Source organism: Dipodomys ordii, unplaced genomic scaffold, assembly GCF_000151885.1.
Source record: "Dipodomys ordii isolate 6190 unplaced genomic scaffold, Dord_2.0 Scaffold95, whole genome shotgun sequence".
NCBI classification, from domain to species: Eukaryota; Metazoa; Chordata; class Mammalia; order Rodentia; family Heteromyidae; genus Dipodomys; species Dipodomys ordii.
The window spans coordinates 5931543-5952455 of NW_012267311.1; the positions used below are offsets into that span (position 1 = coordinate 5931543).

General features: G+C 37.9%; 1 protein-coding gene across 1 annotated transcript in view; it reads left to right on the plus strand.

Annotated features, from left to right (window-relative positions):
- The window catches only part of Dcaf10 (DDB1 and CUL4 associated factor 10), a 49131-nt gene that overhangs the window by 4300 nt on the left and 23918 nt on the right, over positions 1–20913 (plus strand). The window contains exon 2 of the mRNA XM_013026667.1: positions 8632–8745. Within this exon, the coding sequence (XP_012882121.1) occupies positions 8632–8745 (114 nt within the window). The remainder of the gene's footprint in view (positions 1–8631; positions 8746–20913) is intronic.

Below are 20913 nucleotides of genomic sequence, written 5' to 3' on the forward strand. Positions count from 1 at the left end.
TCTGTGTTTTAATCTGTCTATGTCTCTGTCTGTCTGTATGTATGTTATTCATGGCACACACAGGTGCCTATGCCTGGTCAAATACCCAGGGATCATCTGGCTTCCCTAAGAGTTTGGAGCTACTTAACTTTCTCAGGCATTCTCTCTCCTCACCTCTCTCATGGTCGCTTGTGGATGGGCTGCTTCTGGAGAGATCAGAAATGAGAGCAATCAAATGAGAATAGTAATATTTCTACAGGCATCATCAAACATGATCTCTCTAGGCACCAAATATATTCTGATGGAGGAATAGAATGCACAGCAGATGAACTAGGCCAATGGAACCAGTTTAGGGATGAATGTAGATAAATATGAACTCCTGGCATGAAAATCCCTAATTTTTAAAAAATCACTTTTGTTGACTTGTACCATTATTTGATGGGGTAAGTTTGCCAAAACTTATTGAATGCCTGTTTACCATAGGCATTAATAGCTCTTATTACACGAATAAAAATGACCACCAAAATAAATCTTCTCCGTGCTAGGTTTGTTTGGTTGGCTACCTGAGAAACAAAAAGGTCATTAAATACAAAGGATTTGTACCCTGGCTTATGTGCTTAACTGTCTGTACTCCATTAACCTCATCTGGGCTGAGGGATTAACTTTAATGTAATCAAGTGTGATATGTCAAATTATTTTGTGACTATAATTAAACAGTATTGAATATATAAAACTGACAGTAAACTGAAGAGTTAAAAAAATTGTTCATTGTAACTTCAGTAAAAGCTGAAAAAGGATTCAACACCATTTTGTTGATATTTAGAGTGATTTTTTTTTTTAATTTAGGACTACAAGTTACTTAACTAACCCTTAGAAGGCTTTTATGTAATTTTCTATTCAGATAAGAGAGTCTAAGTCAAATCAAAGATAATGAGTATCATTTCCAAAGTTAACAAGCACATGTAAATTGGTAATTTCCAGAAGGTAGTGCATCTAGCATATTTTGATGAACAATTTCAACTACAACTAATATGACCTAGTAAGCACTTTTATAATCTAGGTGTTAGTTTATTTAGAAAATAAATGTGTGGTTTTTTTTTTTTGGGGGTCCGGTTGGGGCCTGAACTCTGGGCCTGGGCGCTGTCCCTCAGCTCTTCAGCTCAAGGCTAGCGCTCTACCACTTGAGCCACAGTGCCACTTCCGGCTTTTTTTTCTTTTTGCTTATGTGGTGCTGAGGAATCAAACCCAGGGCCTCATGCATTGCAAGGCAAGTGCTCTACCACTGAGCCACCTTCCCAGCCCGTTTTTTTGTTTTTGTCTTTTCTTTTTTGGTACTGGGGATGGGACCCAGGACGTTCACTTGCTAGGCAAGCGCTTTGCCACTGAGCTACATTCCAGCCCGAAAATAAACTTTTATTTGTTAATTTATACTACCAGTGATTAATTTTTTTTTGAGGGGGTGGCTGTAGGGCTTGAACTCAGGGCTTGGGAGCGTTCTCCCTGAGTTGTTTTACTCGGCTAGTGCTTTACCACTTTGAGCCACAGCTCCACTTTCAGTTTTCTGGTGGTTAATTGGAGGTAAGAGTCTCATGAACTTTCTTGCTTAGATCCTCAGATCTCAGCCTCCTGATAGCTAGGTTAACAGGTGTGAGCCAGCAGCACCTGGCTGATAAGTCTTTTTGAATATAATACTTGACTATATGTTGCTGCTGCCTCATGCTTGCTGTTTTCAAACACAAGTACATGTAAGATTTTTACATACAAGACCAACAAAATTTTTAAATGTGTTACTATTAAAGTGTTACACAGAGGTGTTACCATTTCATAAATCAGGTAATGGGTACATTTCTTTTCTGGACAGTGTCATCCCTTCTCTTGCTTTGCCCCAGTTTTCTCCTCTAGTCCCTGCCCACAAGTTATATAGTTCATTTTCCATATAGTGTATACTGGATAGCATGATTACGTTCATTCACTCTTCCTCTCTCCCTTTCTGTACCCCCTAAAAAGAAAAAAAAAAAGCCTAAAAGCAAAACCACACAATACCACCAAAAAAGCCCTAAACGAAACAAAACAAAAACCCATGCTTCCATTTCCTGCAATTAATTTCAATGAATAGTATTTTAAATGTTCAAAGAAGTTACACTATTGGGTTCCTCCCCTAAGGGCATCTTCCTTTAGGATGACAGTTTGTGTGTGAATGTCTAGAGTCCTGTATAGGTTATCATGTCCAATTATACTATTTATCTAGCTTCCACATACACATATGAAAGAAATGTGCTGTTTGTCTCTCTGAGCTTGGCTTAGCTCACTTAACATGATTTGTTCTAGGTCTATACATTTCCCTGCAAATGACATATTCTTTCTAATGGATGAGTAAAATTCCATTGTGTATATGTACCACAATTTATTAATCCATTCATCTATTGAAGGGCATCTGGGCTGTTTCCATAGCATGGCTATTGTGAATAGTGCCACAGTGAACATGCATGTCAAGTGTCTTTACAGAATCCTGACTTGTGATGTTCTAGGTAGATGCCCAAGAGTGGTATGGCTGGGTCCATAGGGAAGTTCTATATTTAGTTTTTTGAGGAATCTAAATCACCTTCCAGAGTGGTTGTCCTAGTTGACATTCCCACCAACATTCTAATAGGGTTCCTTTTCCCCCACATCCCCACCAACATTTGTTGTTGTTGGAATCCTTGATGTTGGTTTATCTAGTTGAGACGAGATGGAATATTGAGGTTATTTTGGTTTACATTTCCTTTATGGCCAAGGATGTTGAGCTTCTCCTCATGTGTCTCTTTGCCATTCTTTCTTCTTCTGAGAACTCTCTCTTTAGCTCCTTTGGCCATTCATTGATTGGCTTATTAGTTTGGAGGGTGGTTAATTTTTTTAGCTCCTTGTGTATTTTGGATATTAGGCCTTTGTCAGATGTATTGCTGGTAAAGATCTCCCAGTCTGTTGACTGTCTTTCTAGTTTAGTAACTGTCTTTTTCTGTGCAGAAACCTTATTTTGTTATAATCCCATTTGTCAAGTCTGTCCTATCTGGGACTCTTTCAAAAAGTTCCTACAGGCTGTGAAGGTGGCTCAGTGGTAGAATGTTTGCCTTGCATGTGTGAGGCCTTGGGTTCAAGTCCTTAGCACCACATAAAGCAGAAAAAGCAGGAAGTGGCACTGTGGCTCATTCGCTGGAGTGCTAGCCTTGAGTTGAAGAGCTGAGGGACAGTGCCTAGGCCCAGAGTTCAGGCCCTATGACCGACAAAAAAAAAAAAAGAAAAGTTCCTACATATGTCTATAAGTTCTAATGTTTCTCCTACTCCATCTTGCAGTAGTTGAAGTTTCAGGTCTGACATTGAGGTCTTTGATCCACTTTGAGTTGATATCAATGTTTCTGACAAACAAGTATCCACTTTCCACTTTTAGTTTTCTGCTTATGGATGCCTCGTTTTCCCAACACCAATTATTGAAGAGGTTATTTTGTTGTTGTTGTCAGTCGTGGGGCTTGAACTCTGGGCCTGGGCCCTGTCCCTCAGCTCTTCAGCTCAAGGCAAGCGCTCTACCACTTGAGCCACAGTGCCACTTCTAGTTTTCTGTGTGGTTTATTGGAGATAAGAGTCTTACGGAGTTTCCTGCCTGGGCTGACTTTGAACCATGATCCTCAGATCTCAGCCTTCTGAGTAGTTAAGATTATAGGCATGAGCCACCAACACCCGACTATCTTTTATTCTACTGGATATCTTTGGCTTCTGTAGAATACCAGATAACTAAGTATATAGCTTTATTTCTCTTCTCATTTGTTCCATTGATCTTCTTCGGGCCTGTTTTTATGTTAGTACCAAACTGTTTTGTTATAGCTCTGTAGTAAAGCTTGAGCAAGATCACTGTTTTTTGTTTTAAACATTTGCTACTAACTAGTTTATTATAAAGAATGTTACAAAGAAAGAATAAAGAAAATCGAAGAACAGGACAAGGTAGAGGGGAAGAAGTTTGGAGCCTGCATGTTCTAGGTATGTTGTTCACTAGGAAACTTGTATATTCAACTTTCTACAAGTTCTTCAGACCCTGCCTTTTGAATTTTTAAGAAAACTTTATTGTTAATACAAAGGTGATGCACTGATGAATGAAATCAGATAATGAATATATTTCATTTTGGACAGTGTAATACTTTCCTTTATTCTCTCCCAGTTTTTCCCTCCTGTACCCAGCCGCAAGTTATATAGTTCATTAAAAAAAAAAAAGTTTTATTGCTAGGTGCTAGTGGCTCACGCCTGTAATCCTAGCTACTAAGGAGGCTGAGATCTGAGGATGGAGATTCAAAGCCACCCAGCCACCTGGGCAGGAAAGTCCATGAGACTCTTATCTCCAATTTACAACCAGAGAACCAGAAGTGGTGCTGTGGCTCAAAGTGGTAGAGCACTAGTCTTGAGCTGAAGAGCTCAGGGACCAGTACTCAGGCCCAGAGTTCAAGCCCCATGACCAGAAAATTAAAAAAAAATTATTGCTGTTATAAAGGTGATATACAGAAGCATTACAGTTGTCAGGTCTTTTTGGACAGTGTACCCCTTATTCTCTTCCAGTTTTTCCCTCTTGTCCCCACCTACAAGTTGTATAGTTCATTTTCAACATCATGCCTAATGAATACCACTGCTGCATTTATTCACTCTATAGTCCTCCATTTTTGTGCTCCTCTTAACCTCTCCCCCAAGACAGAAAAATGAACAAACAAGACAAAAGAAAAAACATCCTCTTGTCTCTATTTCCTGGAGTTCATTTTGACAAATGTTTTTAAAAACTTTTTTTGTTGGTCATGGGGGTTGAACTCTGGGCCTTGGTGTTATCCCTCAGCTCTTCAGCTCAAGGTGAGTGCTCTACAGCCATTGTACCACTTCTGGTTTTCTGAGTGGTTTATTGGAGATAAGAGTATCTTAGACTTTCCTGCCCAGGCTGGCTTTGAACCACGATCCTCAGATCTCAGCCTCATGAGTAGCTAGGATTACAGATGTGAGCCACTGACACCCGGCATATTACAGATTATTTTATATGATCAGAGGCACAGAGGCATTACAGCTCTGTGTTCCTTCCCTAAGACTATCCTCTTCTAGTCTCACTGTATGTGAATGACTAGAGTGCTGTATAATTTATCATGTGTTTTAGATCTAGCTTCTGCATATGAGAGAAAATGTGCTGTTTGTCTCTCTGAGCTTGGCTTACCTCACTTAACATGATTTTTTTCTAGATCCATCCATTTCCCTGCAAATGGCATAACATTATTCTTTCTAATGTCTATGTAAAATTACATTGTGTATAGGTATCCCTTTTTTGGATACATTTATCTATTGTGGGGGTATCTAGGCTGTTTCTATAGATGCCCAGGAGTGGTATGGCTAGTTCATAGAGAAGATCTATGTTTAGTTTTTTGAGGAACCTCCAGACTGCTGTCCAAAGTAGTTGTATTAGTTTACATTCCTATCAATAGTACAATAGGTTTCTTTGCCATTCTTATTCCCATAAGTTTCTCGTTAGTTCCTTGGCCCATTTAGTGATTGGCTTATTAGCTTTGGGAGCTCCTTGTATATTTTGGATATTAGGCCTTTGTCAGCTATATTGCTGACAAAGAGCTTTTCCCAGTTTGTTCAGCTGTCTTTTTAGTTTGATTTAATCCCATTTGTCAAAGTGTCTCTCATATCTGCCATGCCCCTGGGAGTCTTCAAAATTTTCTGCCTGTGCCTATGAATTCTAGTGTTTCTCCTATTCCCTCTTGCAGTAACTTTAGTAACTGTGGTCTAATGTTACGGTCTTAGATCCACTTTGAGTTAAAATTAGTCCATAATGACAAACAGGGATTCATTTTTAGTTTTCTGCATATGGATGCTCAGTTTTCCCAACATAGTTATTGAAGAGGCTATCTGTTTTCTACTGTATATCTTTGGCTATCTTATAACTGTAAGTATATGATTTGATTTCCAGGTCTTCTAGTCCGTCCTATTGATCTTTGAGTCTATTTTTTTGTTGTTGCCAATACCAAGCTGTTTTTGTTATTATAGCTCTGTAGTTGAGCTTGAGGGATTGTGATACTACCTGCATTGCTTTTTTGCCTAGAATTGTTTTGGTTATTCCAGGTCTTTTCATTGTTCCATAAGAATTTTGGATTGTTTTCTTTATCCATTTTTTTTTGGGGGGGTCCCGTCATGGGGCCTGAACTCTGGGCCTGGGCGCTGTCCCTCAGCTCTTCAGCTCAAGGCTAGCGCTCTACCACTTGAGCCACAGCGCCACTTCCGGTTTTTTTTCTTTTTGCTTATGTGGTGCTGAGGAATCGAACCCAGGGCCTCAAGGCATGCAAAGCAAGCACTCTGCCACTGAGCCACCTTCCCAGCCCCTGTTTTCTTTATCTTGAAGACCACAAAATTTAAGATTAATATAATACAGACTAGTTTTTTATCACATATGTTAGAAGTTTATGGATGTATATGTATCCTAGGGCTAAGGGTGAACCAAGTAAATAGACTTCATAGAGACTAAAGATGAACTTCAAAGAATTCCTTAGGAAGATCTTATTATAGGTATCTGGTTGAACTTGCATCCCATAATGAAATGTAAAAAGATAATGCCATTCGGTTCTTTGTATGATTTTTGTAGTTGTTGTATTAATAGTGGGTGGGCACTCAGTAAAAAAGTATCCTGGCATACAAAAACATTAGTTGTCTGAACAGCCAATAGAACTGACACATCATAGAAATACAGCCCAACAAGGGCTGGGAAGGTGGTTCAGTGGTAGAGCGCTTGCCTTGCATGCATGAGCCCTGGGTTCAATTCCTCAGCACCACATAAGCAGAAAAAAAAAAGCCGGAAGTGGCGCTGTGGCTCAAGTGGTAGAGTGCTAGCTTTGAGCTGAAGAGTTAAGGGACAGTGCCCAGGCCCAGAGTTCAGGCCCCACGACCGGACCCCCCCCAAAAAAGAAAAGAAAAGAAAAACAATACAGCCCTAGCAAATCCTGACCTTTCTCAGTACATTTTACAGATACTGATAAAGAAATGTATGACTTGCTAACCTAATTTTCTCCCTTAAGTTTCATGATCATACACATTTGTTTTTAACTAGTAGTTATCATTAAAAATGTTTTTGGAATTCTTTCATGGCCATTCAGAAGTTTGATGAAATCTCTCCTCATTCTACTGTCCCACTCAGGACATGAGTAACCCCTTTGGCTCAGTGTTTCCACACTTATGCACTACCTACTTGTTAGTCACTTAGCCTCTGTCTTAGCTATCAGATTAATTTATGGTTTCATGGTGCTTGTATTTAACCCTTATTTTAGGTAATAATAGCTACAAAGCACAAGAGTAGTGATGCTGGCAATTGGAATATGCCAAAGAGAAGCCAAAAAGTTCATCCTTTAAGTGAAAAGGTGAAGTTTTGTTTTGTTTATTGCTGGTATACAAAAATGAAACTTATTTTTAATATTGACTACTTAATCATCATCAGTCTTGTTATGTTTTGGACATATCCTCCAAGAATAAGGTACCATGGCTTATATAATAATTTGTTCCCTCCTTCAGACACCTTTAAGCTACTTTCTATTTCTCCTTTTTACAACAAAGCATATTTTATATGTGTATCTTTACATTTATATATATTTCTGTCAAATTAATAGAAAACATTGCCAAGACAAAAGGTATGTATGCTTAAAATTATAATACTTAAGAGATGCCCTTCAAAATGCAACCTGTTCCAGTTTATACTTCCTCTGTTATGTCTGAGAGAGTACCATTTTCTAATTTTTTTTGGTTGCTATTGTGTTTTTAAATTTGTTTTGGTGCTGGGGTTTAAACCCAAGGCTTTTTTCACTTTCTAGACAGATACCACTTGAGTCATGCCTCCAGTCTTTCTTTTTTAACTGGTTGTGGGACTTGAACTCAGGGCCCGGGCACTGTCCCTGAGCTCTTTTGCTCAAGACTAGCACTCTACCACGTTGAGCCACAACTCCAATTCCAATTTTCTGGCGGCTAATTAGAATGAAAGTCTCATGGACTTTCATGGACTTTCATGTGCGGGCTAGCTTTGAACCTTTTCCTCCTGAGTAGCCAGGATTACAGGCATTAGCCACCAGCACTCAGCTTTCTTCTTTCTCCTTCTCCTCATCCTCTTTTTGTTGGTTATGGGGTTTGAACTCTGTCCCTCAGTTCAAGGCTAGTGCTTTACCATTTGAGCCACTGTACCATTTATGGTTTTCTGAACGGTTTATTGGTGATAAGAGTCTCACTGAGTTTCCTGCCCGGGCTGGCTTTGAACTGTGATCTTCAGATCTCAGTCTCCTGAGTAGCTGGGATTGTAGGCGTCAGCCACCAGCGTCCGGCTTCTTCTTTTTTTAAACTTTATTTTTCAGATTGAATCTCCTACTTTTTGCCTGGGCTGGCCTTGGACTGCAGTCATCCTGCCTGTTTCCGCATAGCTAGGATTATAGACATGAGCCACCTATGGTGCCTGCTGCCATTTTCCAGTGTCCTTGCTAACAGTAAATAATATCAATCTTTTACATATTTGCTACTAACAAAAACATGGGCCACAAAGAGTTTTCATCTCTATGTAGTTGTAAATGAATAAATTAGAGAATACTAGAAACCCAAACAAAATAAATATGTTATTGTTTCCAGGTCAGTGCTGACAGTTGCTTGTGAACAGACTGAAGTTCTGCTTTTTGACCCTATATCCTCAAAGCACATAAAAACACTCTCTGAAGCTCATGAAGACTGTGTAAATAATATAAGGTGAGTATGATAGTGAAAAGGCAAACTTATAAATTGTGATGTTTTGTTTTGGAAGTTAGTATTTCATGCCTTATGGTGCTAACTGATCCACATAATTGGATTGTGATTCTAATTCTTTGTAGAACTTATCCCTTTAATTACAAAATTTACTGTCAACCTTTTTGATTGGAATCTTTCTGAAATTGTTCACTTCCATGGTTTTTTCTTTCCTTTGTATAGCAAGGTCATAATCGTGAACATCAGCCATGTATTCTACTAGTAGTTTTGCTTTACATCTCTCATCAGCATCCCAAAATCCAAACCACTGACAGTAAAATACACATCTATATGGAGAAAGCTTCTTTGTAGTATTATTGGAAGCTCTTTAAATTCTCAACAATTTTTAAGTAAATACAGTTGAACAGTTTGGTGGATTAAAATGCAGTTATTGAAAGGATGGCTATATATACCATATAGCAAATGGTTGAGATAATATAAGATAAAATCATGATAAAATTATATAAGCATGAAATGATATAGAAAAAATAGATTAGAAGGAATTATTTTTTAATGTTAGCAGCTTAATTAGAATGGGTGGATTACCACTGATTTTCCTACTTGCTAACCTTTATGAAATGAGATTATAGTAGTTTTATAATTAAAACTTTTGATGCTTAAAAAATGTAAAGATTACTTCTAGGCAAGATCACATTCTGAGTTTTGATATTTCTCAATTGCTTCAGATACTTAGAGTGGTAGATTAAGTAGCATACAAGGTATAGCAAGTTTCTAAAACAATATAATAAAAACCCTGTGGGCCAGACACAGAGCTTTAAGCAGGACTGAAACCACAAGCACACTAGGTTTTCATTCTAGGATCAACAGTTAGTAGTAAGTGATCTTATCAGGTAAAAGGATTAAAAAATGCTAACGTGTTTCATGTGATGTAGGAACAAGAATCAGAATCACTACATGAAACCCAGATTTTGGTTGAGATGTCTGTCTCATTTGTGAAAAACTGATAAAAGAAAAAAAATGATTACTTGGGGCTATAGATTTTAGCTGATACAATCATAGCCTCCTCAAATGAACCTGAATTAAACTACTTGCTGAGTCACTGACTGAATGTACATGTGTGATCCTTACAATATTATCATGGAACTGGAGCCCTGAAAAATCATCGTAAAGCCTGATTGTGGATTGGGGGCTAGATGGCCAAGTAGAGGCAACTCTAAAATAATGTAAAAGGAAGAGAGAGAAAAGAAAGTTAAAAACTTTTCATACTCAAGCCTATAACCAAATTCATGAAGACATCTAATATCAAGATAATAGATTTCAGCCACCAGGCCTGGCATGGTTGCACCCATCTGTAATTCTAGCACTTGGGAGGTAGAGATACAGGGCTGTAAGTTCAGAGCAGGCTAGGCTTCACAGCAAGTTCAATGTCAAGCTTAGCTATATAGCACAATCCTGTTTCAAAAAGCAAGGATTAGGAGTATGGTGTAACTCAGTGGCAAAGTGCTTGTCTATCATGTGTAAAGCCCTGGACTCAACCTACAGACCTCAAAAGTGAAAGAAAAACCACCAGAACAGACATTTTCTTTGGAAGGAATTAATTTTAGACAATAGTCCAAGAAAGACTTTATTTAAAAAATAAATTATTTATTTTTTTTTGACTAGGTAATACATGCACGTGGTACAAAATTCAAAGGTACAAAAGGGTAAACAGTGAAAAGTAAGTCTATTTCACCTCTGTCGCCTAGCCACCCAGTTTCCCTCCCCAGAGGCAACCACTGTTACTAATTTTTTGCTATCCTTTCTGAGGTAGTTTATGTGTGTACAAGAATATATATACATATATACACATGTGTGTATACATATATATGTGTTTATATACAGACACATACATATACTTTTATATAAATGGTAGCATTCTACACATATTTAAATGCCTGCCTTTTACACTGAATATATTTAGAGATCATTCTGTTTACTATCCATGGGATGATCTTACCCTATTTAACCGTTGTATAGTATTCCATTGGTTGAGAAAAATGTTTAAGCATTTTTAACGTACTCAAAGGAATGGAGAGAGCTGTTAAAAAGTGCTGAAAATTATAAAAGAGGTGAAACAAGAACAGGTTAATGATTAAAAATTAGTTGGTATGTAAAAACTTGGAAATGTGAGAAGGAGGTTGTAAGTGAAGCTTTGTGATAGAACACTTGCTTAGCATGTGCAAGGCCCTAAGATTGATCACTAGCATTGTTAGAGAGAAACAAAATAGGAAGTTGGTGCTGGAAGAGGCATGTCTTGATTTTAGGTCTGGTAGTATAACTCAGAGGTAGAACAAGTGCTTAACATGTTTGATGACCTGGGTTCAATCCTAGCACCAAAATAAGAATTAAAAGTAAAAACTTCAATTGAGATAAGCCCTACCCTTTTACCACTGATGAATGTATTGGTGGATTGGATAATAGTACTAATCCTAACACTGGAGAGGTTCAAGCAGGAGGGTCTGAGTGGAAGGGCAGCCCTGGCCTACACATTGATGTCCTATCTCAAAAAGAAAAAAAATACGTTATTTAATATGCTATGTCCAAAATATTTCAACATTAATCAGTATAAAAATTGTTGATTTTTTTTTTCAAGAAATGTCTTTGAAATCCTGTGTGTATTTTTTTTTCTTTTTTTGGTCAGTCGTGGGGCTTGAACTCTGGGCTTGGGCGCTGTCCCTGTGCTCTTGAGCTCAAGGTGAATACTCAACCGCTTGAGCCACAGTGCCACTTCCAGTTTTCTCGTGGTTCATCGGAGATAAGAATCTCAGGGACTTTCCTGCTCGGGCTGGCTTTGAACTGCAATCCTCAGATCTCAGCCTCCTGAGTAGCTAGGATTATAGGCGTGAGCCACTGGTGCCCGGCTCTGTGTGTATTATTTTTTATTTTATTTTATTTTATTTGTCGGTCCTGGGGCTTGAACTCTGGGCCTAAATGCTGTCCCTCAGCTCTTCAGCTCAAGGCTAGCGCTCTACCACTTGAGCTATAGCGCCACTTCCCCTGTATGTATTTTTTTACACTTAGAGCACATCTCACTTGATCCAGTCCACATATCAAGTATTCAGAAATTAGATATGACTAATGACTGCCATATTGAACAGTGTAGCTCAGTTTCAGACAGTGACAACAAATAGGTTGAATGTATGAGGGAGTTTTGTTCAGTGAGGGACTATAATGTATAAGGCCTATATTATATTTAGACACATTTATTTGTTATTGTGCTGGCCCTGGGGCTTGAACTCAGGGCCTCATGCTGCTCCCTGAGCATTTGTGCTCAAGGCTAGCACTCTACCACTTGAGCCATAGTTCCATGTCTGGCTTTTTTGGTGCTAATTGGAGAGAAAAGTCTGATAGACTTTGTTATACATGCTGTCTTTGAACTGTGATCCTCAGATCTCAGCCTCTTGAATAGCTAGGTATACAGGCATGAGCCATCAATGCCCAGCTCTTCAGAAACTTTTAGATCAGTACGTAATTAAATGTATTACAATGAAAGACCTAAAATAAGGATAAACAATTTGTAACTCAGAGGCAGGAGTGAATTTGATCAGTTTAGTAGAAAACAGAAAAGTTTTAAAAAGTTTTATTTAAAAGAGATGATAAATAGAAAACAAGAAATAGAAAGGGTTCCAAATATGAGTGAGTGACAATATTGCCCCAGTACTGGAGCTTGAACTCAGGGCCTCACACTCTTGGCTTTTATTCTGATGGCTAGCACTCTACCACTTGAGGCATGCCTTAAGTTCTGGCTTTTGTTTTGTTTTGTTACTGGTCTCCTGGATTTCTCTGTCCAGAATGGCTTTGAACCATGATTCTCAGATCTCAGCCTCCTGAGTAGCTGGGATAATAGGTATGAGCCACTAGCAGCCTGCTTCATCCCTCCCTTCCCCTCCCCTCCCCTCCCCACCCCCTCCCTCTTTCCTTTCTTTCCTCCTTTCCTCCCTCCCTCCCTCCCTCCCTCCCTTTTTTCTTCCTTCTTTTCTTCCCCTCTCCCTCCTTCCTCTTTCCTTCCTGTCCTTGATGTTTTGTACTCAAGGCTAATGTTCTACCACTTGAGCCACAGCTCCACTTGTGACTTTTTTGTGGTAGTTAATTGGAAATAAGAGTCTGACAGGCTTTCATGTTGGGGCTGGCTTTGAACCACAGTCCTCACATCTCAGCCTCCTGAGTAGCTCTAGGATGACATGCATGAGACACCAGTGTAAGACTACGTCCATTTTTAAAAGGCACAGGAGGGCTGGGAAGGTGGCTCAGTGGTAGAGAGCTTGCCTTGCATGCATGAAGCCCTGGGTTCAATTCCTCAGCACCACATAAGCAGAAAAAGCTGGAAGTGGCGCTGTGGCGCAAATGGTAGAGCACTAGCCCAAGAGCTGAGGGACAGCACTCAGGCCCAGAGTTCAGGTCCCACAACCGACCAGAAAAGAAAAAAGGCACAGGGACAGCTGGGTTCTAGTTGAACATTGGCCAAGCAGGCCCTGAGTTCAATCCTTAGTACTACAAAAGAAAGAAGAAAGAAAAAGGCACATAGTCAGTAATTTATAATTTGAAAAATAGATGAAATCATCAAGGGTTAGGGTGTGGCTTAAGTAGTTGAGCCACCTGCCTGGTGAGCAGGAGTACTTGAGTTGAAACCCAAGTGCTCCAAAAAAGAAACCAACAAGCTGGGTGCCAGTGGCTCATACCTATAATTCTAGCTACTCACGAAGCTACTGACAATCTGAGGATTGTGGTTCAAAGCCAGCTCAGGCAGAAAAGTCATGAGATTCTTATCTCTAATAAATTACCCAAAAAGCCAGACAAGGAGCTGTGGTTCAAATGGTAGAATGCTAGCCTTGAGCAGAAAAGCTCAGGGATAGCATCCAGGCCCTGAGTTCAGCCCCAGTACCAACAACAACAAAAAAAAGTGAAAAGAAAAAAAATACTCATGTAACTGTAACCCCTCTGTACAGTATCTTTACAACAAAAAAATTAATAAAGAATATTTAAAGAAAAAAGAAAAAAAAACAAAACCAGAATCATCTATGTACACTTTTCAGATGTATGGATATACCAGATATTGCAACCTCCTTCTCACATATACTCTCAGAAATGAGAAAAGAAATCTGATGGAGATTATCAATATCAAATGAAAGATCCAAAGCCTAAATAAAGATAAAATACAACAGTACATATTAACAAAAGGAAAAATAAACTTAAAAATACAATAATCAAGATATATTTTCCCAGCCGGGCGCTGGTGGCTCATGCCTGTAATCCTAGCTACTCAGGAGGCTGAGATCTGAGGATCGCGGTTCAAAGCCAGCCCAGGCAGGAGAGACCGTGAGACTCCTATCTCCAATAAACCACCAGAAAACCGGAAGTGGTGCTGTAGCTCAAGTGGTAGAGCGCTCGCCTTGAGCTGAAGAGCTGAGGGACAGCACCCAGGCCCAGAGTTCAAGCCCCACGACCGACAAAAAAAAAAGATATATTTTCCCTTGATGGTACTGGGGTCTGAATTCAAGGCCTTGTGCTTACTAGTAAGGAAGGCACTCTACCACTTGAGCTACTACATCAGTCCATAATCATGAACTTCCATTTCCATGCACCTTAAACATTACCATGAGTCAAGTGCTGTGGTTTGTGCCTGTAAATCCTACTTACTGGGAGACTGAGATCAGGAGGATTAGGAACTAAACCAGGGTTTCCTGCTTACTAGCCAAATGCCTTACCACTTGAACTACAACTCAGCGCTCCCTGTTCCTTTTAATAAAAAAAAAAATCTACCTGCCTACCTACCTACCTACCTACCTACCTACCTATCTACCTACCTACCATCTATCTATCTATCTATCTATCTATCTATCTATCTATCTATCTATCTATCTATCTATCTATCTGTCTATCTATATCTCCAGGTCACCCTGGGCAGAAAATTTGTGAGACTTTTTCTTAGCCAATAAGAAGATGGGCAGGATGGCATATGCCTGGCATTCCAGCTATGAGGGATGCATAAACAGAAGGATGGAGATCCAGACTGACTCAAGAAAGGAGCTAAACTCTATTCAAAAAATAATTTACAAACAAAGGAGGAGGCAACAGTGCTTGATAAGAAATGTACTCATTACCTTGCTCATGTGATTGTAACCCCTCTGTACAGTATTTTCACAATAAAAAAAGTTATTAAAAAATAATTTACTAGGTGGGTGCCAGTGTCTCATGCCTGTACTCCTAGCTGCTCGGGAGGCTGAGATCTGAGGATCCTGCCATCTGGGACAGGAGAGTCTGAAGACTTATCTCCAGTTAACCACCAGAAAACCAGAAATGGTGCCCTGGCTTGAAGTGGTAGAGTAGTGTGAGCCTTGAGCAAAAAAGCTCAAGGATAGTACCTAGGCCCTGAGTTCAAGCCTTGTGACTGAAAAAAAAAATGCAAAAACAGTTGCAGATGTAGTTCAAGTGGTAGGATGCCTGCCTAGCAAGCTCAAGGCCCTGACTTCAATTCTTAATGCCAACAGTAACAATAAAAACCCTGAAACATACAAAATGAAACAAAAACAGTTACAGTTCCAAAATCATAGATTGAAATTTTAATAGCTACTGTATATCTAAAATTAGTAGTAAATCAAGCTAGTTAAAAATTATATTGTAGAATATTTTTAAATATCCTAAATAATCTTTCTACTAAGAACACAAATGTTGGGTAAAATATATATGTAAATATGTGTATATTTTAATATATAGTTGAGTGGCTAAAAAAGGAATCATTATGCCAAAAGTGAAATGGAAGGAGGAATGCAAAAAAGTGAACAGTTCTTCAGCTGGCTTTTATCCTAGAAGCATCTGCCAATTGCTGGTGACCCTGAACTTCTGTTTCGACAGGTATGAGGAGTAAGGGACAGGAGAGTTAATTCTAGAGTAGTAGAAGACTGCATAAATCTGGAAACCCAAAGAGCTTACTTTGAACATAAAAGCAATGAGATATACCTCTCTTGGTCTAGATTAGCATCCAAAAATCTCTGATTATATAACCACAAGTTAAGGTGTTAGAGAAGAAGGATGTCCCAATTTACACTACCATTTGGCTCCAAATCTCCAACCAGCAATTTTAAATTGGATCCACGTTGGAAGGCTGTCAGGTACCTGTAAAAAAAAATGCAAATTGTCCCTGGAGAAGAAAACTTAAGATAATAAATAAGTGTATTCTCCCCAAATTACTCTTACTAATTCAACAGCAGAGGTATTACAAATTATTTGGTGGAAAAATAGAGAGGAGGGAGTTGGTTATATGAACCAAAAATTTAGACTGGGCATCAGTAGCTCACACTTACACTAGTTACTCAGAAGCCTGAGATCTGAGGATAAGGTTCAAAGCCAGTCTGGGCAGGAAAGTCTTTGAGATTTTTATCTCTAATCAACCACCAAATAAACCAGAAGTGGAGCTGTGGTACAAGTGGTAAAGCACTAGCCTTGAGCACAAAAGCTGAGAGACAGTGGCCAGGCCCTGAGTTCAACCCCACAATCAGCAAAACAAAGCAAGGTGTATAAATGTCATTTTCTACATGGCAGGACAGGCATGTAATGCTTCTCATTAGCTGCCTATGGCCCATCTTCTGTATTGATAATTTTGTATGTTCCATGAATGTTGTTACAAATATCCTAATGGTCCTTGTCAGAAATAAAAGGTTCCCTACTCCTACAGCTTTAGAAAAAGATATAGAACATATTTGGTAGGGCACTAGCCATGAGCAAAAAAAGCAGAGTAAGATTATGAGAGCCTGAGTCCAAGCTCTAGTACTGGCACCAAAAAGAAAAAAAGAGGAGGGCTGGAATGTGCTTAGTGATAGAGTACTTGCTAAACATGCATGAAGCCCTGGATTCAGAAAGCCAGAAGTAGCACTGTAGCTCAAGTGGTAGAGTGTTAGCCTTGAAGGAAAGAAGCTCAGGGACAGTGCCCAGGCCCTGAATTCAAGCCCCAGGACTGTCAAAAAAAAAAGAAAAGAAAAGAAAAAAAAAGGAGAAAGAAGGAAGGAAGAAGAGGAGAAGAAATCATAACAATATAAATAGATATATAGGCTTATAGGAAAAGGTATTTATTTTTCAATATCGTGACCAAAAAAAAGAGATTAGTATCCAGAATTAGTATTCAGAATATATAAGACTATGGCAAAAATATGCAGAGAATTACAGGAGAAAAACTAGTGAATAATATAGAAATGTTTTCAAGTTTAATTAGTTATGGCAATGAAAATAAAAGTACCAAATATTTGCAGAGATGTTAAGAAATCTGAATCCTTAAATATTATTGATAGGGTTATATTTATTGGTTAAAATTATTTTGAAAAGCAATTTAGCAAAATATGATAAAATTGAAAATTATGCTACTTTCTGAGAAATGAGTGCCCATGATAATTAACCAAGAGGTGTGTTAAAAGGGAAGGTTCATTATAGCACTGTTAGTAATAGACAAGGGTTTGGAATGAGTTGAATGTCCATGAAAAGGAAAAGAGGTTGGTAGACTCTCAAATGGAATACTATACATCTGTTAAATAAAGTCATCAACATCTCAGAAACAAGGTTGAGGCAGAAAACCTAATTGTAGAATGAGCTATACATTGTGATACCATTTATATAAAATTTGAAAACTTTACAAACATTAGCTTGATGATACCTACAACTGTGCCTTTCGCACAGTGGATACTCATTAAATATTTAGAAAATACATTAATGACAAACAATATAAGTTATTGATGGATATATACATATGAATTCATGATATTCAAAGCTTGCCTGGGGATTGACAGTAAATTTTGGATAGTGGTTTCCTCTGGAGAGGGCAAGGGGAGGGGACTGGGATTGGGGAGGGATATACAATTATTTCAGCTGTGTTTTGTAAGATTTAAAAATACCTGAAAGATAACAAAATATTAGAATTTGATAAAGCTGGGTGGTGGGTATCACAGGTGTTTGTTATATTCTTTGCAGTTTTTATTTCTAATTTATAATTAAAATTTTTCTTATCTCAAAAAGAATAGACTTGCATCAAATTGTTTGTCCCTACTCAAAACATGCTGGCTAATCTATTAGTGTTTGTTCTTTATCAATGTCAGCTTTCATTTGCTACTGTCAGTGTGCCTGCCCTAGTTCCTCAGACCTACAAACTAGAATCTTCTTCTGATCTGTTGATTAGAAAAATGGATTTTAAATCTTATTTAGAAGTACATATAACTTAATAACATGAGTTTAAAGTAGGGACCCGAAGGGTCTTCTGGTGCATGAGCTTAAGTGTGAATTTCTTAATAATTCTAACTTTTGAATGCAGTATCTGCCAAACTTTCTTTGAAGCACTTTTCATATATTATATTGCTCAATCACTTGTTTTTCTACTCTTTTTGAATAAAAATAATTATAAATATATAGCCCAGATTGACTTTGAACTTGTGATCTTCCTGTCTCATTTTGTCCAATCTTTATAGTTTAGCTATGTGAAACAGTTAATAGACTTGTTTTAAGGGCTAAATAAACTGCAACTCAGATAAAGAGACATATATTAAATGGTAGAAGTATACTCATAGAGTATGAATTAGAATTAATAGTTAGAATTCATTTTATTAGACTACCTTTCAAAGGTTCAGAGATGTGGACATATATTTTCTGGTTTAGTTCTGGGTAGTCATTTTGTACACAGTTGGTAATGTCTTCTAGTTCATTTCTTAGTTTTGTAACTTGCTTATCTTGTAAAATAAAAATATTACTGTTGTAGAGAATATTTTCATTACCTCATGTTTAGGGAAAGGAAAAAAGGTATACTTTACAAACACCTATTTATTGTATAGGCTCACTTCTCATTCATGAAAGCTTTTGTATTTGGATTTAAAGGTCACCCACAATTATAAGGTTGCACACAGAAGCCTCAAGGTCACCATAAGAATATTTACTTACTGATGTGAACATCTAAAATGACTCACAGTCTATGTCACCTTCACTGTCTGTCTCTGGATGATTGCTTATCTTCTAACAATATAATACAAACACAGTACTTAACAATGCAAACATGACATTTATATTGGAAACAGGTATCAGTGGCTTAAGCCTATAATCATAGCTACTCAGGAGGCTGAGATTTGAGGATCTGGGTTTGAAGCAAATCTGGGCAGAAAAATCCAAGAGACCTTTAGCTCCAATTAACCAGCAAAAAAATCTGGAAGCAGAGACATAGCTCAGGTGTTAGAGCTCTAACCCATGAGTACACCAAGATAGATAGATAGATAGATAGATAGATAGATAGATAGATAGATAGATAGATAGATAGATAGATAGATAGAGATAGATATTGCAAAGGATCTAGAATTCTACACAATAAATACTTCTGAAAAGTTGTGAATATCTCACAATACTAAGGGAAAGCTGTTAGGAAAATCGATAAAACTTAAATGTTTATACAAAAATGGCAACATAATATAAAACTCAAATGTGGAGAAAGGATGTTCAATAGTAATTTTGTTGTAAAGATTATTTTTAAAAACCCAACACTTAATTTATTGCTGTGCTAAGAATTTGTATGTAGTTAAGTAAATAGGAAATTTTTATTTTCATGAGTTTTAGTTGAGTTTAATTTTTTAAAGGTATTCAGGTTTTTTCACTTGGAATGAAATATATGTGCAACTATTATAATAGTTTCTTTTTCCTCTCTCTTGCCCACTGATGATGAACTCAGTTTATGCAAATCTATAATAGTCATATGTTAAAGTTTTATGGGAACATTGACTTGTGATTTCAACACACTTGAATTTCAGTATATGTGAAGGATTGTCACAGAATGTGGCAATCCTTTTATTTATCACAGAATGTGGAGTTATAAATGCAATTTGTAACTTAGTTCATGCTGAGTTTTAATTGGAGAGGACTGGGCTACATCTCTGAGAATTTGTCAAACATTTCCCATGCTCTACATCTACTTATTTTGGATAAAAATTATCCTAAATATTTTAGCTAACTTCGTTATCTATGCTATTATTATTCTAGGATTTAGTCTCTTTAGCAGTGATTTTTGTTGTTGTTGTTGGTCATGGGGCTTTAACTCTGGGCCTGGGCCTCTTCAGCTCAAGGCTAGCACTCTGCCACTTGAGCTACAGGGACACTTCCAGTTTTCTGGTGGTTTATTGGAGATAAGAGTCTCATAGACTTTTTCTGCCTGGGATGGCTTTGAACCGATCCTCAGATCTCAGCTTCCTAAGTAGCTAGGATTACAGGCGTGAGCCACTGGTACCTGGCATTAGTCGAAAAAATTTTAACAAGTAATATTTTGGGACACAAATAAGCCAATTAAAAAAAGTATTGAGTTTTTTTAAGGTGACCTTATTTAAAAATTATTAGCTTTGGCCAGATGTTGGTGGCTCACACCTGTAATTCTAGCTACTCGGGAGGCATTGATGGGAGGATTGCAGTTCAAAGCTATTCTGGACAGGAAAATCTTTTCTGCCCATGAGAATCTTATCTACACTAAACTACCAAAAGAGCCAAGTCAAGCTGTGGCTCAAGTCATAGAGTACTAGCCTTCAACAAAAGAAACTCAGGGCCAGAACTCAGGCTCAGAGTTCAAGCCCCAGGACTGGCAAAAAAAAAAAAAAAAAAAGAAGAAGAAGAAGAAAAGACAAAAAGTTAGCTTTCATTTCAAGATTTATTTTTCTATACTTTTGGCATTAAAAAGAATGTAGTTATTAACAAAAACTAAAAAAACTGATTCCCATTTTACTTTATTTTATTTGTGAACATACTGTACCATTTTACTTTATTTTTTAACAAAAATCTAAGTTTGAGAACTTAGTCATCTAAGACATCTTCCTAAAACTCTAATTGTCTCAATCTGTTTCTTAAAAACCCTTTAAGTGACCAGACACTTGTCTCATGCTATAATTCTAGCTATTCAGGAAGTGGAGATAGGAAGATCATGGTTTGAAGCCATCTCAGGAAAAAAAAAGTTCAAAAGACTCTTACCTTCAATTAACCAGCAAAAAAGCTGGATTGGAAGTTTTGACTCCAGTTGTAGAGCACTGGCACGAGGCTGAGCAAGAATGTGAAGCCCTGAGTTCTAGCCCCAATACTGGAACACACACACACACCCCTTTCAGAGGGACCACACACACACACACACACACACAC